The 19,363-nt window shown below is 55.1% G+C and overlaps 7 protein-coding genes across 7 annotated transcripts; 2 read left to right on the forward strand and 5 right to left on the reverse strand.

The window, feature by feature from the left end:
- Positions 1-84: 84 nt before the first annotated feature.
- DICSQDRAFT_129768 (uncharacterized protein) lies at positions 85-1,225 on the reverse strand (the record flags this gene model as incomplete). Its single annotated transcript, XM_007370213.1, has 4 exons — positions 85-465; positions 517-610; positions 674-1,054; positions 1,113-1,225. The coding sequence occupies 4 exons, from the start codon at positions 1,223-1,225 to the stop codon at positions 85-87; spliced, it is 969 nt and encodes a 322-aa protein (XP_007370275.1).
- A 3,780-nt stretch (positions 1,226-5,005) lies between these two features.
- On the reverse strand, positions 5,006-7,440 carry DICSQDRAFT_92861 (uncharacterized protein). Its single transcript, XM_007370214.1, has 5 exons — positions 7,148-7,440; positions 6,681-7,091; positions 6,386-6,630; positions 6,162-6,293; positions 5,006-6,083 (listed from the first exon to the last, which is right to left on the reverse strand). The coding sequence occupies exons 1-5, from the start codon at positions 7,425-7,427 to the stop codon at positions 5,088-5,090; spliced, it is 2,064 nt and encodes a 687-aa protein (XP_007370276.1). The 5' UTR covers positions 7,428-7,440; the 3' UTR covers positions 5,006-5,087.
- A 243-nt stretch (positions 7,441-7,683) lies between these two features.
- On the reverse strand, positions 7,684-8,566 carry DICSQDRAFT_140751 (uncharacterized protein). Its single transcript, XM_007370215.1, has 4 exons — positions 8,379-8,566; positions 8,248-8,312; positions 8,072-8,192; positions 7,684-8,023 (listed from the first exon to the last, which is right to left on the reverse strand). Exons 3-4 carry the CDS (start codon positions 8,114-8,116, stop codon positions 7,865-7,867), a joined length of 204 nt encoding a protein of 67 aa, XP_007370277.1. The 5' UTR covers positions 8,117-8,192; positions 8,248-8,312; positions 8,379-8,566; the 3' UTR covers positions 7,684-7,864.
- A 1,449-nt stretch (positions 8,567-10,015) lies between these two features.
- Positions 10,016-11,264, reverse strand: DICSQDRAFT_174380 (uncharacterized protein; the record flags this gene model as incomplete). Its single annotated transcript, XM_007370216.1, has 2 exons — positions 10,016-10,270; positions 10,329-11,264. 2 exons carry the CDS (start codon positions 11,262-11,264, stop codon positions 10,016-10,018), a joined length of 1,191 nt encoding a protein of 396 aa, XP_007370278.1.
- A 1,019-nt stretch (positions 11,265-12,283) lies between these two features.
- Positions 12,284-14,291, forward strand: DICSQDRAFT_112331 (BING4CT-domain-containing protein). Its single transcript, XM_007370217.1, has 6 exons — positions 12,284-12,595; positions 12,646-12,750; positions 12,802-12,952; positions 13,003-13,401; positions 13,464-14,054; positions 14,108-14,291. Exons 1-6 carry the CDS (start codon positions 12,450-12,452, stop codon positions 14,228-14,230), a joined length of 1,515 nt encoding a protein of 504 aa, XP_007370279.1. The 5' UTR covers positions 12,284-12,449; the 3' UTR covers positions 14,231-14,291.
- A 184-nt stretch (positions 14,292-14,475) lies between these two features.
- DICSQDRAFT_183486 (sphingolipid C9-methyltransferase) lies at positions 14,476-16,890 on the reverse strand. The gene is made up of 7 exons (XM_007370218.1): positions 16,164-16,890; positions 15,939-16,091; positions 15,865-15,886; positions 15,706-15,814; positions 14,952-15,583; positions 14,769-14,885; positions 14,476-14,715 (listed from the first exon to the last, which is right to left on the reverse strand). Exons 1-7 carry the CDS (start codon positions 16,567-16,569, stop codon positions 14,703-14,705), a joined length of 1,452 nt encoding a protein of 483 aa, XP_007370280.1. The 5' UTR covers positions 16,570-16,890; the 3' UTR covers positions 14,476-14,702.
- Positions 16,868-18,263, forward strand: DICSQDRAFT_183487 (YIF1-domain-containing protein; the record flags this gene model as incomplete). The annotated part of the gene is made up of 6 exons (XM_007370219.1): positions 16,868-17,239; positions 17,290-17,488; positions 17,546-17,706; positions 17,761-17,819; positions 17,877-17,973; positions 18,045-18,263. 6 exons carry the CDS (start codon positions 16,868-16,870, stop codon positions 18,189-18,191), a joined length of 1,035 nt encoding a protein of 344 aa, XP_007370281.1. The 3' UTR covers positions 18,192-18,263.
- Between the last annotated feature and the right edge of the window lie 1,100 nt (positions 18,264-19,363).

The raw sequence follows: 19,363 nt of genomic DNA on the forward strand, positions 1-19,363 counted from the left end.
CTTAGACACAGTACCTGCGATACCTGTAACATTATGTAGGCTCGAACGGATTTGCCGTACATCGGCGAGGATCACGAGGATGATCTACTCATACAACCTCCACTTGCTGACCTCTTTGCCTATTCGAAGATGCACCTCTTGCGCCTCGAAGTCTCCTACTCCACGCTGGACTAGCTCATGGCAGAACTCCGCCCGCAATTGCGGTATCAGCGACGGAGGGAATTGGAAGATGGTCGGAAAATCGGTCGTGTTAGAGGTTGAGGTTACTCCGTGTTCGCCCGGGTGGCGATTTGATACCACTTGTGTGGAAGGCAGGTGTACTTCGCCCGTCGTGTCGCCGATCGGTGTTTTGGCTCCATCGAGGAGAGCCCAGGCAATGGACGCATGGAAACGGGGATCCTCGTAGAACTCTTTTTGTCGGATTGCACGCAGCGCAGGAGTCAAATTTTCGACGAGTGTCTTCAACTGCGATCCGTCAGTAGTCAGTGCAGGTCGCTCCAGCATAGCCGTACTCACGTGGTCATGCCCAGCGCCGATCTCCAGAGTCAGGAAGGTCCGTGTGCGCTCATCGTTCGTCAATTCCGAGAATGTCACGAAGGACGCAGAGAATCTAAGAGGAGCGATACCAGTGTCAACAGGTTCTGCATCGTTCAGCGGTCGAGAGGATGCTCACTTTGCCTTCGCTTTGATTGCTGATCTTACAGCACGCTTGAACTCTTCACGTTGGTGAGCTCGTAGATAGGTAGGCCGAGTCAACGAGATATGCAGCTCAATTGAGTCGGCTTCTAGGTTTGATGATTCACCGGGCTCCTTGAGGGCGTCGCCATCCGAGAAACCAATGGGCTGCAATGACGGCACTAGTCTTTTCGCAGCCGAGTATATTCGCATCAGCAGTGCGAGTAGTTTCGACACTCTAGGGATGACGATTGGGACGTAGACGTAGGCAGCAAATTGACCCTCGACATGCGGCGTCGTGCGTCGTCTGCCTTGATGAAGGGCAGGATTGTCGACAGGGACTCGAGGCTGGAGATGAGTGCCAAGAGCGGGAAGCTTCCTAGAGAATGCTTTGTGGGATGTCGCAGGGAACAGGGGTAGTCAACTCGAACACTCACCTAGGCTTCTTCGCAAGCGGCTGTGCGGACGAAGAAGGTTGAACAAAGGTCGTTTGGGATCCTTCCTCGTCCGAACTCCCATACTCCACGAGAGAGGAGGAGTTCCTTTTCATTACACCAAGCAGAATACGACTTCAGTGAATCTCTCTGCTCGATCCCGGCTATGTTCCCCACAGCGCAAGAACTTTGTGGAGAACTCGTCGGGTATGTTCCAGCCACGCCGTCAGACTCTCCATATATGGTAAGTCCGGACTCCGGTGACCGTTCTTCACCTGCACAACCTCCCTAGCTCCCTTGACCCCCAGTCTATCGTCTCCTGAGTACAAGGCGCCCAACTTAACGAGGAGCCGTCTACAATAGCTCCGGTCAGCATGAGTACCGCTCAGAATTGGCTTGATCTCATAGCCGAAGAAACGCCCGGCGGCTTTGGGGACGTCACGTAGTGTACAAGGCAGATACTTAAGTTTTGGGCTATTCTGCCGGCAGATATGGCAGATATGGCAGTTGCCATGGTCGGCAGAAACTGGCAAATATTCAAGCGCCTCCGTGGAGAGACATCGAGTCTGGACTCTGGAGTGAGTTCCTCTTGACATACATTCATCAGAGTGCCCTAGGGAGTACCTGAAAACGTTGTCAGCTTACCATTCAGCCTCAGATGAGGCTTCGACGCTTTCTGAAGGGGTGTAGTGCATGAAGAGCGGCGTAGGCTGTTCCTCATTGTTCTAGCGCCGGTCACACTTTCACCAAAGAACAAGGTGAGAGCAATCAATATCGTCCTGGGTCCACAGAACGCAGTGCTGTGGAAGCCGTCACATACTAGTACTTCTACGCTTTTGTATGAGTACCCAGGCATCAGAAGCCTGCGGGAACCACTCCTAAGACCATTTTCTGGTATGAGCGCTAAATATATCTGCCAGTATTTGCCAGTACTTGCAGGGCCCCATCAGGAAAACGTCACGGACTTGGACCCATACTTGGGCCCAAGTTCATGTACTTGGACTCAAGTCCATGTACTTGGCCTCAAGTCCGTGTACTTGGCCTCAAGTCCGTGTACTTGGACTCAAGTCCGTGTACTTGGCCTCAAGTCCATGTACTTGGCCCCAAGTCCATGTACTTGGTCCCAAGTACACGGACTTGACCCAAGTCTATATACTTGGGGTACTTGGGGTGCTTGGGCCACAACTTGGACTTTACATGTTGACTTCAGTATACTCAGGCCTCAATTTGAGCAATTGGTGTTTTATCAGTCACACATCTTGTATACTTCTTATGTAATAATATCTATCATAGACAACCATACACTAGTTGTAAACCAGTCTGTTTTAAGGCTGTAGAAGCAGCTTTATAGTCTATGAGAAGAAGGGCAATAACATGTGATAGAAGACTTTAAGTTGTTACAATGTGCTTGTTTCAGTAGTGATACAGAGGTACAATATCCAGATAATGCTCAAGAATAGTGGTATCAGTGGTGGATGTCCAAGTTCTGCTATTGTACAGGTGAGGATGGTGAAGAACTTCTCGGAGTCCAGCAAAGAGCGCTATATATGGCTGCTATTCTGTGCTACAGTGTGAGCTTCTGTGGTGTAGTGGTTGAACATGCTGTGTTAGACACTGAATTTGCAGGTCGCCGGTTCAATTCCTTGTAGTGGCATTTTTTTTGCCGCCGCTGCACCCGCTAACAAATATTGTACACTTGACCTTGATCAAGAGCAGCTGTCCTTTGATTGACTTCCATGCATATCATCTTTATTCAATACATCTCACAGTGAACTTGGGCATGAACTTGAACAGGGACTTGGAGGACTTGGCCAAGTACCTGGTACTTGGCCAAGTCGACCCACCCGACTTGGCCAAGTCCATTGGACTTGGGGTACTTGAGGTACTTGGGATACTTGAGGTACTTGGCCAAGTACCCCAAGTACCTGTACAAGTCCGTGACATTTTCCTGATGCGCTGGCAGAACGGCAATTGCCACTGGCACAATGGCAGCGGCAGAATGGCAGCATTCTGCCGCGTACACTAGGCACAACTGAGGAGAAGTATGAGCCTAGCACCGTGCATCATGAGTTGATCAGGGTCGCCGGGATGTCAGACAAATTGTGAGTTGCGCTTGATTCACAGGAGGCGATTGTTCCCCGGACCGCAGCCGGAAGACAACATGAAGGCCCGACATCTCACTTTTGAAACACGTCTCCCCATGAGAATATACCCGCAGAGAGTGCCTAGGGACATCAAAGTGGGTGAGGCGCAAAAAATTTGAATAGCCTCACAAAGCAGGATCCAGCCTACGACTATGCGTCGAGCTACAAAGGTGATCCATACAGCTTCTCGTTCTCGTACAAAAGTCTCAATAACTTGCCCAGCGCCCTCCTAGGCCTATCTACATCCACCGCCCACGGTTTAACCTTTATCTTGTTATGAGGCTTGAAATTCATCAACAGCTCGCCCTCACGGGGTCTTAGCTGCGCTATCGGATATGTGAGGCCACTAGGAGGAGGTACCTCCCGTATGGGATCCTGATCCACGAAACCCTTTACGCGGAGGACGACGACACGCTTGCCGGCGTGCCCAGGAAGCGTTGATCGCTCAAAGCAGCACCTAATCGAGCCTGTCGCCGATGGGGTAGGCGAACGTTTAGCATCAATGAGACAGGCGATGTATATAAATGAAGACCACCACCTTCGTAAGGGCTGTAAAAAACTTTCTGTCCCTGTACACGGGGTTCGATCGACGCCAATCTGATGGGGGCGCGTCCCAGTGCCTTGAGTTCGATTGCATCCGTGCCTATAGCCACTAAAACTCCGTTTTGCACGCTGGAGAGACGCAGGATGATCTCCTGGCCAAAGAAGCTGACGGTTCTGACTGCGGAGTTAAGGTTTTTGCGATGCGCTTTGGCCGGTTGCTGTGTTTCGCCCTCCTCAAATGTCGACATGGGAGAACACCGTGCAGCGATCTCGAGTGTCTTCTGCGATACCAAGCCATCTTGGAGGAGAAGGGGGAGCAGCGGATATAAGATTTTTTGGACCGCGAGCCTGAATAATGGAAGCTTCCATACGCTTCCATCGCTGACGAGCAAGTCGGAACCCGCAGCGAAGCCAGCGGGGTCGGAGGAGGGTGTGCGGCGGAAGCGGATCTCGCCTGCAAGTGGAGGACTATGCGGAGGCAGGAAATAGTACAAGAATCCGCGAGTATCGGGAGGATAACGACCAGCCAATCCCCATCCAGTTGCCGTCAACTTGACCGCGGTAACGGGATACTCGGACGTGCCGATCACTGACACGTCCCGTGGTGCAGGATTGACGGCGCATGCAAAGCGCAAGCTAAAGTCGAGGTGGTCGTCCGCAGTCAGCTTGGCAGGATCGAGCGTCCGAATTATACGAGTCCTAGGCCCCCTGATCACCTTCGCCTGTTTCTCCAAAGCGATGGTACTGTCCGCATTGGTTTCCGCCCTTTCGGATTCGGCAGTGAAGTGTCTTCTCGGGACAGATTTGACGAGCTTCGGGCACTTGCGGATTTGGAGCGTCGGTAGGATACAGCCAGAACCTCGAAGCGTCCTTGCTAACTCGTCCTGAGCCTGTCTTTGGCTGAACCGTGACGACGTCCACACCAACGTCCGCAGCATCTAGATCGCTAGCGTCAGTCAGCAGACTGTCATATCATAGTATAGTCGTGCCTTCTCAGATACACATACCCGTCTTTCGAGTGTCCACCGGTTGTGAAAAGGTTGCGTGTTCGAACGGTGATTGTGATGATGCCAGCATAACTGCAGGTCCGTGTGACCCCGGCTGTGGCTGGTCTCGGCCCGACTAGCCGCTTGCAGTCGAAGGCATCGAGCAGATGTACATTGAGTACCCGTTGAACGTGACCAGTGCGAAATAAGCCATCGCTGGATGATTTGAAGAAGTATATACTTCGAGCACAGATACGTCGTTCCCATCTTCCCAGCTAGCAAGCATCCAACGCCCCGCATGCCATTCACCCACACACCTCCCACCGTCCCTTCCCAACACACCACAACCGCCCCTCCCTCCGTCCCCATTCCAACGCCTCCTGCACGGTCCACTCTCCTACACGCGCCCACTGCTCGTCCGTGTTCCGCAACCATGCCAGCAACTCCTCCTTCGTCGGCCCGGGCGGAGGCCCCGCCTCCAACTCCTTCTCTCGCTCCTGCGCCCTCAGCCGCTCGATGATTGACTGCGACCTGCTCGCCGACGGCTTGGGCTTGGTGATGGCCTCGCTCACCCCCGCAGGAGAGATCTTCTCCAGCGCCAGCCGCCGTATCGCGTCCTCGAGCACGCGCGAGAAGTACGCAGGGGTGAGCGGGACATACGCCTCCTCCCCGGGCTGGGGATCGCTCAGCTCTGCGGCGTCGTCGTCCCACTCCTCGTACGACGGGCGCGAGCGCGCCGAGGTAGCCGAGCCCGTGCTCGTGTTCGCTCGCCAGAGCCCGCCAGTTGAACACGAGGACGAGGAGAGGAACGGGTCGAGCGTAGGAGCGGGGGCGGGGAGCGGGCGAACGGGCCCGCTCCAGAGGATGATGTCGCCCTCTGTGAAGAGCGTCCGGATGGCCTGCTTGAAGAGCCTCTTGACGGCAGCCGCAGTGGGACCTTGGCTTGAGCCCGAGGCCGACGAAGATCTGCGGGGTGCCGAGGCCTTGCCTATCCTCTTGTCCGAGGGATTGGATTGCGGCGCTGCATTGGCTTTCTTCCGCTCTTCCTTCTCACGCCTGTGGGCGTCTGCTGCGATGACGCGACGGGCCAGAAGCGAGAGATCGGGGACGCGGCGGAGGTGCGAGAGCGTGTAGCCGTACATCTCGTCGTCTCCGTCGTCCTCGGGGACATTTTTGTCATCCGACTCTGCGTCCGTATCATTCTCGACATGTGAGAGCTGAGACGCGCGAGGTGTGCGATCCTTGTCACGTCCCCGCAGGCGAGAAGGACGAGGAGTCTCATCGGTGCGGCGACTATGGGACTTGGTGGGAGTGTCTAGCACGTCCCTTATCCGCTGTGTAGTGCGGGGGGTCGGAGTCGGCGAGACGGACCTCGTTACGGAGTGGTGACGTGTTCGAGGTGGCCGTGGTGCGCTGTCCATGTAATGCTTGACATAGATACGGAATGTGTTCGCGGTGAGGTCACGCGTGTGCAAGCGAGAGGGATGGCGTAGACGTGGTGCCTGTGGCGTCTCATGTCAGGACAACTAGAAGCAATACCGTACACTGCCACACTTGCCTTCGCATCTCCAGCCGTGCTCGATGCAGGGGAGGACGAGGCTACGGAGGTGCTGGGCGAGGTGTTCGTTGAAGATGCTATAGAACGGACGGAGGCGGGGGTCTTAGGCCCCTGCACGTTGGCGCGCTTTGAAGGTGAATTAGGCCGGTTGAGCGCAGGAAATGTAGGATGTGTGGGAATCGGAGGTGGGTTGAAAGGCGGTAATGGCTCTGTTGGGTAGTAGGTAGTGCGATGCAGCTCGGACACAGCGAGCCAGTGACTTGGCTCGTCGTTATATGAAGCACAACGAGCTGGAGTAGTGTCGGTCAGCCACCGTTGCCCGAAGTATAGGGAGACTCACAAATCTCATCCACAAGTAGAATCCGAGTATCGTGCCTGGAAACAACGCGTCCTACGACTTGTACAGATTTCCCAACTCGTGCGGCGGGTTTCGGAGGGGGAGGAGGTTCCGCGCGAGTATGTGTCGAGGAAGATGCTGTTGGGGCCACCTTGCGTGCAGAGAACAGATAGTCTGAGAAGGAAGGCCCCGCCTTCCTACTGGTGGTATCAGGAGCAGGAGCGGCGACTTTCGCTTTGGGCTTGACGGGGCCCGGAGGGACGAGTTGAGCATGTGCCAATGCACAATCAAGGATCGCTGTCCCGTCGTCTATCGTGTAGACTGTGCGTTTGTCCCAGACTGCCACGCCGACCAGGAGACCGACAAGGCGGACGGTTCGACAAGGTATACGGCCCAACCAGAAGTATTCCATATCTAGAGGTGAGGCATGCGTAAAGAGAGACATGCGTATCAGAGTACTGATGTCTCACCTCTCATTCCACTTGGTTTCATCTCGAACACGTCTCGTACGAAGCAGGGTGTGACCGCCGCTCTCGTGAACGTCCATCGGAGTATGTCAGTTGGAGCGGGCTGAGGTTGTTCTGCCTCCTTTTCGCTTGAGGGAGCTGTCGTTGACGCAGTCCGAGCATTGTTGTCTGGTACTTGCTGCTTGGCGGCGTCTAGTTTCCTTCGCTTGGAAGGCGTCAAGAGGATGGATGAGCTACGGGAGATGGCTGTCCTCGTTTGCGGTATTGTTGAGGTATGGCTCATTCACGCAAATTGCAGACTGTGTACGAATGTAGAATAGAATTGGTGTGGTGGGAGAAAGCAAGCATTGGAGCAGCGTCGAGCGAGACGACCGAGCAAACCAAACTTGGCCACTGACTCTACGCGCCGCTCGCGTTCTGTCCACGTGACACATCGAGCACGCTCCACGTGAGGGCCTGGCGTCTGCATGGGGCGTCTATGTGGACCGTAAACTCTGCTGCGAAGTGCGCGCTCCGGTTTTAGCACGCTCCTGCCGCCCCTTGCCCTACCGCAGCTCCCTGTATCTCATAGGAACTACTGGATACGGAACATGCTACTTGACTTGGCAGAGTATACGCCATGATTCAATTATGCCGGGCAGAGGACGGTGGGGTGGTCGAACTGATAATTTCGCTCTGCCAGGGTCTGGAGAGGTACACGTTAACGTCCCCATATGCGCTTCATGTTTGCAACTCCTCAATGGCAGCAGGTTGCATAGTCTGGGCCACTTCATCTACCAGAAGATGGGGGTTCCACCAGAAGTCATATGGGCGTAACTCTCCGACGGAAGGCCACTCAAGGCTGTCAACGTCCGCGAGCTTGCAGGATTGGAAGATCAGGTGAGCCCTCAGACTATCCATGCCGTGCAAGCACCCACAATGTGCCAGACTATATACGTCTTCAACAAGACGACGCTGAGGACTCGTGCTCATGCTGAGGGAAGCCTACTATGATCGCATTTATGTACACAGGGACGATTTCGAAGTGCGGTCAGTGGTACATCAATGAGTTGCATATCAATATCCTGCGAACACCCTACCTGAACTAATCAGTTTCACCGCAGTGACACACAGGATGTGGCTGGCAGGAAAGAACAATCTGGTAACAAACACGTCGCGACTAATACAGGTAAGTTATACAGATACAATATGAGACAAATCATCGCTCTGCTGAAGAGAAAATTCATGCCATTAGATGAACACTGAGAAGGCTGGACATCTTAGAAGGTAACTCACAGTCGCACGGCAGGGAGGCCCGGGATCGACCCGTCACCCTTGTCCCGGCCGGGACACGTCGGACGGCATGTTGTACTGTTCCATAGCTTCAGCTTCGGAGATCTCGAATAGGGCGCACGCCTCTAGAATCGTACCCTGGCTTCTTTTTTGCTGCAGGGGAGGCCTGGACTGAGAAACGGTCAGTGACGTAGTAATTCTGGGAATAAACTGAATGCGTACAAGACCCGATAGGATTGGGGCGAGAAGTGCCCGTTCAACGGATTTGGAACATCGCTTGGTATCTCTTTGGGAGGAGGCCGTACCACAGTCCAATCCAGCACTCCAAGACGGTATACTGACATCGGGTTTCAGGGTCAGGTCGCTCCGTGCTGGCTCATTTATACCGTCTATGATACTCGCAATGGCCTTACAACTCAATTGAGCTTGCCAGTCTCCCGAGAAACATCCAAGCCAAAGTGTTGAAATATTCTGATATAGATTGGCTGGGACATTCAAGTTGACCATTTCTTGTCATCCTTTGGGTGGTTGGGTAGGCATTGCAGCTGTTTGTGGGACTTGGGTGCTCAAACGACCATGGCAACTGGGAAGGCTCCTAAGGAGCCGTCACAAAGATGGTAGTGGCCCCCTCTGCACTCGAGTTGTGATGCAAGCTGGTGAGACAAGCGAGGCACACGCACGCTGAGAGAGTGGAGTCCACGGCAGTCGCTCAGCGATCGGCTGACCTTTCGAGCCACTCCCGTTCCCTGAGCACATGCCTATTGTCCGCGCCATAGTACTTATCAGCTATCGCCACATCCTACCGATAAGGGCTTTATGTACTGGTAGCATTCATCCACATCCTCTCACCTATATCGATACATGCATGAGAGACGTCTCGTTTGTTCTCGGTATCCAAAATCCCTACTAGTACAGCTCGCTCGCCATGCCGCGACCCACCCCTTTGTCTACGCCTCTCCAATAGGAGGCAGGTTCGCATGTCTTCGATGCGCCGAGCCCCGTCTTCGTCGACTGATGCCCTTATGTATGTGCGTACGCAAGATGCCAAGACCGATGCTAGAGCAGAGGCTGCTGGGAATCGGGGGCCGACCAACTTGAAGTGCTCACATCGAGTTGCAGTCAGTCCTAACGACAGCATACGGCTCCCACAAGGAAAAAAAGGGAGCTCGAAATACTTATTAGGATCAAGACCCTTTGCGGCACAAGAGTCACGAGTGAACGTAGAGTACCATAAACTATTGCAGTTACAATGCCATGTAAGGCGGTTCCGGGGTAACGCTACATAGGAGGTCCGCGCAGAGAAAGGTCTGTGGAGGCGCTTCGAGTGCATCAGAGGTATGGAATCGTGACGAGAGAGCTCTTGTCGTGTCTATGCTGGTTTCAGCAAAGAGAAGGGTATATGTAGCAGCGGGTATATGCGGGTATAGGTGAAGTGACTTGGAATCTCGCAATGGGTATAGGGATCAGGCTGGAGGTATACTTATCCTTAGTCTCACCTCCACCACCGAGTCGATGTGCTGTTGCGCAGAAGGCGGATCCGGGTCGGGGTATATAGTATGACTGTGGGGGAACGGGTCGATGAAGGCATCGCCGATATATCTAGATGGAGAGCTTGTGTTCGAAGGTCTCGAGAGTGATGTCGCATTGCGCTGGGATGTCGCAGAGCGTCTCGTCCGCGGTCATGCTGGTGACGGTTGAAGAGGAGATGGAGCAATCGAGGCGAAGCGTTTCTGGGGAGGTATGGCATACGATTTGGTCGGAGATACGTTGGGAGCGCTCTGCAAGAGCGAGTGGCCTGCAAGAAGAGGGGCAGAGGGTGCGGAATCGAATCGAAGTGTCGCATGAATCATTGGGCTGGTAGTCGATGGATGTCAGCGATTGCTCAAATGGGCATCCGGATTCGAGGACGAACCTGCAACATATACTGCAAGTACATCTGTAATCCAATGAACATCCCCTTAGAAAGGGCAGAAAGGATGACACAGGAGAGGCGGAGAAGGCACAAGAGTCCGGGGACCACCACATAGATGGCGCAGCGCAAGAGGATAGGTGTAACTGAAGGAGTGACGAGGCACGCGAGACGGAAACTGGTAGATAGGATGTAGACAAACGCCAGAGATAGAATACGAGAGGCGAGACAGACGATGGGGCCGGTGATATGGCAGAGGATGATCCTGAGAGGCGTTGCCAGAGTAATCCAAGTGAGACGTACAACATGAAGGGCGGTGGGTGTAGCGAGGACTAGGACCCGGGCGGATACACGAAGTGAGACAGACGAGAGGAGACGGAGAGGTCGGATGCAAGACAAGAGAAGAGTAAGGAAGAGTGTGATGATGCGGCGACCACACAAGAGGATAGAGGCGGCGATGAGAGAAACCGAACGGTCAACCAGACGGGTGAGGAAGTCCTTGATAGAGATGGCAGTGAGATGTCGGACGGCGAGAACCTTCACATATGCTGCTTTGGAGGAGGCGAGGACTGAGACGTAGGTAGCTTGTGCGCGTACACGGGCGATGGCCAGAGCGGTAGTTGCGCGATCGATGGCGAGATGTGCTGTGATCCGAATTAGGCAATACGCAAGGTTGGCGAAGACCGACAGATGGCGAATAGTGTGTAGTATAGTATGTGTCGTGGCGTATCTAGCGGATTGGGAGGCGAAGAGGGCTAGATGGAAGATGAGAGGGCCTATGAAGACGATCACGACGGCGGAGAGGGTGAGGAGGAATGTGCAGGTGATAAACAGAAGGGGAAGATGAGCTGGAAACCTGGCCTGCCAGCAGGCGAGGTATACAAGCTGAGAGTAGGTGGCGGATATGAGACCGGCGAGGAGGAGGTATGCGGTGAGCATGATGGCGATGTCGACGCTGGTAGTGTTCGAGCGATGGAGGACGCGGAGGCTCACAGAGACTCTGGGGATGAACACGATTTCTGGGGGGAGAGCGTGTGGTGTCAGTGTCCTTATATACTATCGGGAGGTGGGGGTATATATACCACTGCAGGTGAAGAGGACGCGAGTGCGTCGATCGCGACGCGTTTGTTGACTCGCCTCACGTGAGCGCTTGTGCCCTTGACTATTCGGCTTGAACCTACTGCCAGTACTGTCCTGCCTCTCACTGAACAAGTTCAAGGTCTAATCTGAGATCCTCGGATAACTGCATATAGTCAGCAAAGTGCTTCAAACGAAATCAACAGGAATCTAGACGGTGGCATGAGCCTCATGAGCTGTACTGTCGCCGCCAAGTCGTGGCGGAGTCGATTTGGGCAGTGAACGCTCCAACCAGTCGGACTCTATATCTTCACAGTCTCTATCTTCGTCGGAGAGCCTCCATTTCGTAGTGAGGACGGGTTCCAGTCGAGGGAACCCCTTGGTCCTATGGGAGACTCGACTGCTTCAAGGGTAGGTAAGCTCACAAGAATTCTCTGGCGGACCATTACTCTAGCTTCACTCAAAGCCTAGGTGCACGAGCTTCCTTGAAGATACGGGTGTGCTGGGGCGATATGTATCAGTGGCACAGAAGGAAGCGTGAGCAATCATGGTGGGCGTCGATGGAAGGACCCAGCTCCGAGCCGGCCCGCTGGTCCATGGGCGTCTTTCCGAGTCTCGAGATCTCGATCACAAAATTCATGTGGGCGCCCGTTAACCTCTCAACACAAGTCGAAGCTGCCTTTCTTTGCACTATCTTCGCCAGTCTACTGTACATACCTTCCGCCCATGGATTCTCTCATTGCCAAGGCAGACGCCATAAGGCCCTTGTCAAAAAGGCGGAGGACAGACAATCAACATGCCCGTCCGAAACCTGGCCCATCCAAGAAGACTACCGCCGACGACCCCACTGCTGCTTCTGTCTCCCAACACACTGCCCTTCCCCGCTCACTACGACCCTCGTCTCCTCCACCAGAAGAAGCGAAAAAGTACTCTCATATACACAACAAGAAGCTCAGGACGGACCTCGCCCGACAATCCGCCCAGAATGCGCGTTCCAAGCGGCTAGTCAAGGACGCAGAGCTCCTCCTTACCGAGGAGGCCGGTCTCATGGAGGTCGACGGAGACCTCGAGAAGACTTGGAGGGTTGGCCAGGATGAAATTGCTGCTGCCGCAGGTCAGCAGGCTGCACAAGGCAGGCAGGAGTGGAAATTGGACGGAGGTCCCTATCGCGTACGGTACACCAAGAACGGAAGGTCCGTCCTCTTCTCTGTTTTCGCCCCTTCCCACTCAAACCCCAGTATAGACACATAGCTATAGTTGGTAAAACCGGCCATGTCGCTACCTTTGACTGGCAAGCAGGCACGATGCACGCCGAGCTGCAGCTGCGAGAAACATGTCGAGACATCACGTTCGTGCTCTTCCCCATCGCCATTTGAATGTACCGTGACCCATGACATAGGTTCCTGCAGGACCACTCCCACTTTGCGGTAGCCCAGAACAAGTATGTCTTCATTTACGACCGCGACGGCGTCGAGCTCCACAAGCTCAAGTCGCACATCGAGCCTACGCGACTCGAGTTCTTGCCCTACCACTGGCTTCTGGTCTCTGTGGTGCGTACATCCTATCTTCTCACCTAATTACTGGTATGGACCTCTTGTAGGGTAACGCTGGGTATCTCAAATACCAAGATACCTCGACAGGACAGCTCGTCGTAGAGCACCGGACCAAGCTCGGAGCGTGTCACACAATGTGCCAGAACCCCCACAACGCCGTCATTCATCTAGGACATCAAAATGGGACCGTGACGCTATGGACCCCGAACCTTCCTCACCCCGCCGTTCGCCTTCTCGCGCATCTCGGGCCAGTCGCGAGCGTGTCCGTGGATCCCAGTAGTGCTGGGAGATACATGGCTACTGCCGGGCAAGACGGTACGGTGAAGGTGTGGGATTGCCGAAATTGGAAGGGTGCGATCAGGACATGGAACGCGAGGGGGGGCAACGCGGTTATAGACTGGAGTCAGAAAGGCGCACTGGGCGTAGCCACAGGCGGCAGCGTAAACGTATGCACCTCTGTCTCCGAGTCTATCTGTCGAATGCCGCTCATCGCACGACGTCCCTCTAGGTTTACACTAAGCCCGCCATCCAGACACCCTTCGCACCGGTGGTGGCACCGCCATTGTACCTCACTCACCCCGTCCCACACCGCCCTCTGTCGTCTCTGAGGTTCTGCCCGTTTCAAGACATCCTGACGATCGGCCACTCCAAGGGAGTGTCGGGTATACTCGTGCCTGGCGTGGGCGAGCCTAACTTCGACAGCTCGGAAGCGGATCCGTTCGAGAATAAGAAGGCGCGCCGCGAGCGCGAGGTCAAGAGCCTCCTCGACAAGATCCAGCCTGACGCCATCGTGCTCGATCCCGACTTCATCGGGTCGTTGGCGCCGCCGCCGAAGCTCAGCACAGCAGTCGACGGGCAGCATGATATCCCGTACGCTAGGTTGCCGAGACACGAGCGGCTCAAGGTGTCGGGCAAGGCGGACGAGACTGAGGACGGTGACGAGGACGACACGTCGGATGGACAGGGCGGAGAGGGAGATGGGCAGGCGAGGAAGGGCGCAAGTAAGGCAGAGAAAGAGAAGAAGAAGATGAGGGGGAAGAACAAGACCTTGAAGAGGTTCTTGCGCAAGCAGCGCAAGAACGTCATCGACCCTCGAGCAGTAAGTCCCAGTATCATCGGTTGGGTGGACCTCATGTTGATTGTGCGGTGCAGGTCGCGGTGCGGGCGAAGCTGGAGAAGGAGAGGGAAGAGCGGCGGAAAGCCAAGGCCATTGCGAGCGGGGCAGAACAGCCCCGCAAGCCTTCTGCGTTGGACCGATTCAAGCGGTCCAGTTAAGTCACTTCGTTGTCGACTTAGACCTGCTGTACCGACGTATCACTTTATACTCGGACCTATCCTCATTCTCCGTGCTATCGACAGCGTCAACTCAGTCTGTGATCATCGCACCTCATGTAAGGTAAGAGCTGCCTAAGCTGCTATCTCGAACGTCGGCCATGCGAAACACCAAGAGGTAACATGCAAAATCGGCCTAAGCGGCGTCAGCGCTCATGAACGCAGCACACATGCATGCAATCACTATAGGTGGTGTCTCTAAGTATATTTCTCCGGCCCATTAACCGCGATAGATACATCATTGCCACTAGGTGGAGCAACACCGGAAGTGTAGAATAACTTTCGTGATTCGTCAATGGTCGTACGTAGTAACGTAACTGATCGCGCTGTGGCACTGTGGCACCAGGCGGCCCTTGCTCGTTCTCGATTACCCAGTTCGACCCTTCGGAACTCCGTGAGATATCAACTGAATTGCTCACTCAATAGGGCTGGAGGCAGGGTGTCAGCGGGTTGTGAAAGGGTAGGGGCTGGAGTGACATACTGAATCTCACGCGTGGGGTGCACGTGAATCGAGGTGTGGCTGGGCACACCGAGGATCCGCGGGTAGGCGTTCAGGTTCTTGTGCAACGTGATCTGGAAGACGGCCGCGGTGCCTTGGCTGTATGGAAAAAAGAGAGCGGCTGGGTGGGTGGTCTGCTGGCGGCAGAATAATGGAGATACATACCGAGAGGCAATGGTTGAGTACGCAAGGAAGAAGACCCAGATGCGGTACCACCGCTCGCCGTAGACTTCGATCACCCTGTCTTTGTTGCTGACCCAGTTCCTGTACCAGCGCCAGATGGTCGCCGAGTAGTGCACGCCGAGGACGTCGATGTTCTTGACCTCGAAGCCGGCAGCCTCGACCTGTTTGACAACCCAGCCGAGGGAGCACGAGGCGTCGGCGCCGGGGAAGATGTACTTGTTCATGAAGAGGCCCCAGATGAGGTCCTCGTACTGCCAGGACGGACGGAGGCCGGCGACTTGGAGGACGAAGATGCCGTCGTCGTCCAGCAGGTCGTACATCTGGCGGAGGAACGCGCCGTAGCGGCGGATACCCACATGCTCGGCCATCTCGAGCGAGACAATCTTGGTGTACGCAGCGCGGCCGCCGGGGATGTCGCGGTAGTCGAGGCAGAGGATGCGCGCGCGGGACGGGTCGCCGCCGTTGTCTGCGATACGCTTGTTGCCGAACTTGGTCTGGTTCTTGCCGAGGGTGATGCCGGTGACTTCGCAGCCGTAGTTCTTGTGCGCGAAAGCTGCAAGGGTGCCCCAGCCGCAGCCGACATCGAGAAGACGGTCGGTGGGTTGCAGGTCCAGCTGCCGACCGGAAGAGAGAAGCGAGAGAAGGTTGCTGTTAGCGAGCGCTCACACGTGGAGGGACGATCGACGGGAGCAACATAGGTGGGAGGGGATGCAATGGTAAGCGTAGAGCAGCGGACCTTTTCACAAACGAGAGTGAGCTTGTTGTCCTGGAGCTGCTCGAGGGACTCCTCGGTCGTAATGTCACGAACGACACCAGAAGTGTAGATCATGCGAGGACCCAGGAACCTGAGCAATTAACGTCAGCTCTCGGTGGAGTAGCCAAGCGAGGGACAAACCATTCGTAGAAGTCATCACCTCCTGCAAGGAAAAGTAAGAGACGCAAGATGACGCGTAAAAACGCGTGACGTACGGTCGTAGTGGTCGCGAACCTGCTCCTCATCCTGAGACTTGGTGTGCAGGATGACCTCGGGAAGCATCTGAGTAAGGACGTATTTGAAGAGCTCAGGAGTGAAGACCATCTTGGCCCAGTCGTGGCGAGCCTCGAGGATATCCAGAACATCACCTGAAAAGAGAAGGGATGCGATGGATGAGTATCCATCTGCAGAGAAAGAGGAGAGGCGAATGGGGGACTGACCGTTGAACTCAACCTTGTCGTCGAAGAACGCGTCGTGGAAGACCTGCATGGGAATCTTCTCCTTGCCAAAGTACTTTGCCTTAAGCTCGGGATCCTTGATGGTGATGTACTCCTCAATGTTACGCCCTGGGAGTTGAACCTTTTGATTGATGCGGGGACCATAGGTACTCATGACAGTCCAATAGGCGGCAGTGATTGGGATACCGAGTAAGAGGACGAGGAAAACGTAGGTCTTGAAGCCCCCATAGCAAAGAACGGGGAGAGTCCGCTTGACAAGCCATGGAACGCCGAGGACTAGGGCGGCGAGCTGGGCGTTGGAGAAGTAGCCATTGCCCTCTGCGAGACCGATGAGGGGGGCGTTCTTGATGGCGGGGGTGTCGGTGACTTTGACCGAGTAGGACGACATGATGCGTCGACACGGCCGTCTGGGAGAGAGAGACGAGGCTTGTGTCGTGGCACTGAAGCAAGAGCAGAACACCCGACTCGCGCTGGAAATATGTTCCAGCGCAGCGCGTCTATGCCGCGGCGACACGTGACCTCCACGTCCCTCACTGCGCACCCGACGCAAGGCTCAACGCCCTCGACGCACTTGCACTCGCCCTCGACGCACTTGCACTCGACTCTCGACACTCACTCGACGTCCATCGCCGTCGTCTGCTACTCGGCCTTGACACCATCCCCACGCATCCCTGCACGCCCCCGAGATGTCCTACTACACCAACAACAGCAGTCCCCCGCCCCTCCAACACCCCGTCCCCACCCACCCGGCCTACATCCCGGAGCCCCCCTCCACCCCGATGTCTCCTCAGGGTTATCAGCGTTACACCAGCTCTCCTTCTGTCCCTGGCTACCCTCAGCCCATCCCAAATGCCGGTCACCCAGCCCATCTCTCTCCACCTTACGCCTCGGGCAACCAATACCAGCCTTCACCTCACCAGCCTCACCTCCAGGGTCAGATAGGTCCCGGCGCTCCGGTCGACTTCTCCGCTTGGGGTCTCGACAATGCAACTGCCGCCTTCGGCATGCAGCTTGGTCAAAGTGCCGTGGCCGCAGGTCAGGAATATGTTCAGAAGAACGTCTGTCCCCTTTCGTCTCCCATTTCCACCTTCCACTGATGCTCTTGTAGCTCGGAGGTTTCATTCCCATATCCATGCTCAAGCACCATTTTAACGTCTCAAACTCTTACGTTATCCATAAGATTCGCCTCCTCCTCTTCCCGTGGAGACACAAGCCTTGGTCACGCCGAGTCCTACGCCTCGAAAACGGTCAGTCAGAATGGTCTCCACCCCGAGAAGATATCAACTCCCCTGATCTCTACATCCCTTGTGAGTCCTTCTGCACCTACCATGTACTGACCATTCCGATTCACCGTCTCGTCCTAGTAATGGCTCTTGTGACGTACATTCTTCTCGCCGCCCTCCATTCGGGCTTAAACGCCCGCTTCCACCCCGAGATTTTCGGAGTCACTGCCTCAAAAGCGCTTGCCGTTGTCCTACTCGACCTTGTATTAGTCAAAGGCGGATGCTATCTCCTCAACATACCTGTGAGCCGCACCCAATGGCTCACTTTTGTGGTCATGTTGCTTAGTCCGTTCTAGGGCGGCCTCTCAAGTCAAGTGCTTGACCTCCTTGCCTATGGGGGCTATAAGTTCGTCGGGTACGTGCCACCTGCACCTGCACCTGAAATCAAGCTAACTTGAGGCCATTCACGCAGTGTCATCGTTACGCTGATAGCTGACCTACTTGGCTTTGGGCGCACCCTCTACCTCTTCGTCTTCATTTACACATTCCTTTCCACCGCGTTCTTCCTGGTGAGTCCCAAGTCGTCCCACTGCTATCCCAGCGCGTTCAGATGAGCTGATTGGTTCGACGTCTCCCACAGCTTCGCTCCCTCCGGTCGATGGTATTGCCAGACGCATCCGCAACGGCGGCAGCCGTGAACCCTTCTCAACGCTCAAGACGAATCACCTTCCTGTTCCTCGTCGCGGTGAGCCAGGTCCTCTATATGGGTATCCTAGTGAGAGTATAATACCCGTGATGTTGTCCCATTACGAGCTGTCGGACGAGTGGCCTTGGCACTGCAATGAACGCGGAGCATTCGGACAACATACGAATGTCTTTCTTGCGAGATGTGGAGAGACATCGGTTGGAATCAATGCGGAATCAATACACTGCCTACAGGCCAGGAGTCGCAAAACGTGGTCCAGTGAAGGTATGTGAGAAAGAGGGTCGTTGTAAGGAATGATAGGGCTACAACACGGAATGAGAGATACAGGCGTGGGATGTATGTGGTTGCCATATTTTGGATCGGGCGACACGAGGGAGGGCGCTACCCTATGCGGATCGTCCCGAGCTTCCAGCTGGCCTTCCGGTAACGGGCTCTCGGTGACTCTGGGACGGCGACGTGGTCTCGACCGTCGATGTCCGGCTGGGGACCCAAGTCAGTACCAGTCTCCTCTTCTGCTAGTTCTCCACGCGCGCTTTGCCGCTTGACCATGTCGCTTGTATCCGCATAGAATTCGACCAACTCGTCCACGGCTGACATGTCGCTGTGGAGTTAGAACGTTAGTAGAGTCATGTCCTGGCACTATCGATCCAGGGCAAACGAACAAGTGCTTGAGAGAGTCATCGCCGAACGAGTCCGGACTCGTTATCTCCGTGGGGTCGCTGAAGAGATATGGGGCTGTGGAGTGCGAACTCGGTGTGGCCTCGCACTCGGGGCTCACGAACTGGGGCGGAGACGAGAACACGGCCTCGTTCGTCTCGTGGCGTTATAATTTCTTGCATTCTACTCGCCACTTGACCTCGTCACGGCAGACGAGGCAATCGATGACTATTGGACAAATGTCAGCCCCTACTTTCTTCACGGACAACATGACGGAATCTGTATACTCCCCGGATCGTTTGTGAGTGTATGATCGTCTATCTGCGCTCCGTACCATATTTGCTCATGGAATGCTCGCACCGGGGATCCACATGACGTCTCCATGGTCGGAATATTGCTCGCAGTCAGATTGCGACGGCCTCAAGGAATTGGGTTTCGGTCATCGCAGGACCTTCGTAATCTTTCGCGGTATATATCGGCTGTCACACAACGACTGGGGGCTTGAAGAAAGTATGCATGACACAAGACCTTTCACCATGTTGCTTCTCGGTATTGCGGTGGTAATCGCAATTGTCACCAACCGCCCTTTGGAAGAG

The sequence above is a fragment of the Dichomitus squalens genome, assembly GCF_000275845.1.
Source record: "Dichomitus squalens LYAD-421 SS1 unplaced genomic scaffold DICSQscaffold_63, whole genome shotgun sequence".
Classification (NCBI taxonomy): Eukaryota; Fungi; Basidiomycota; class Agaricomycetes; order Polyporales; family Polyporaceae; genus Dichomitus; species Dichomitus squalens.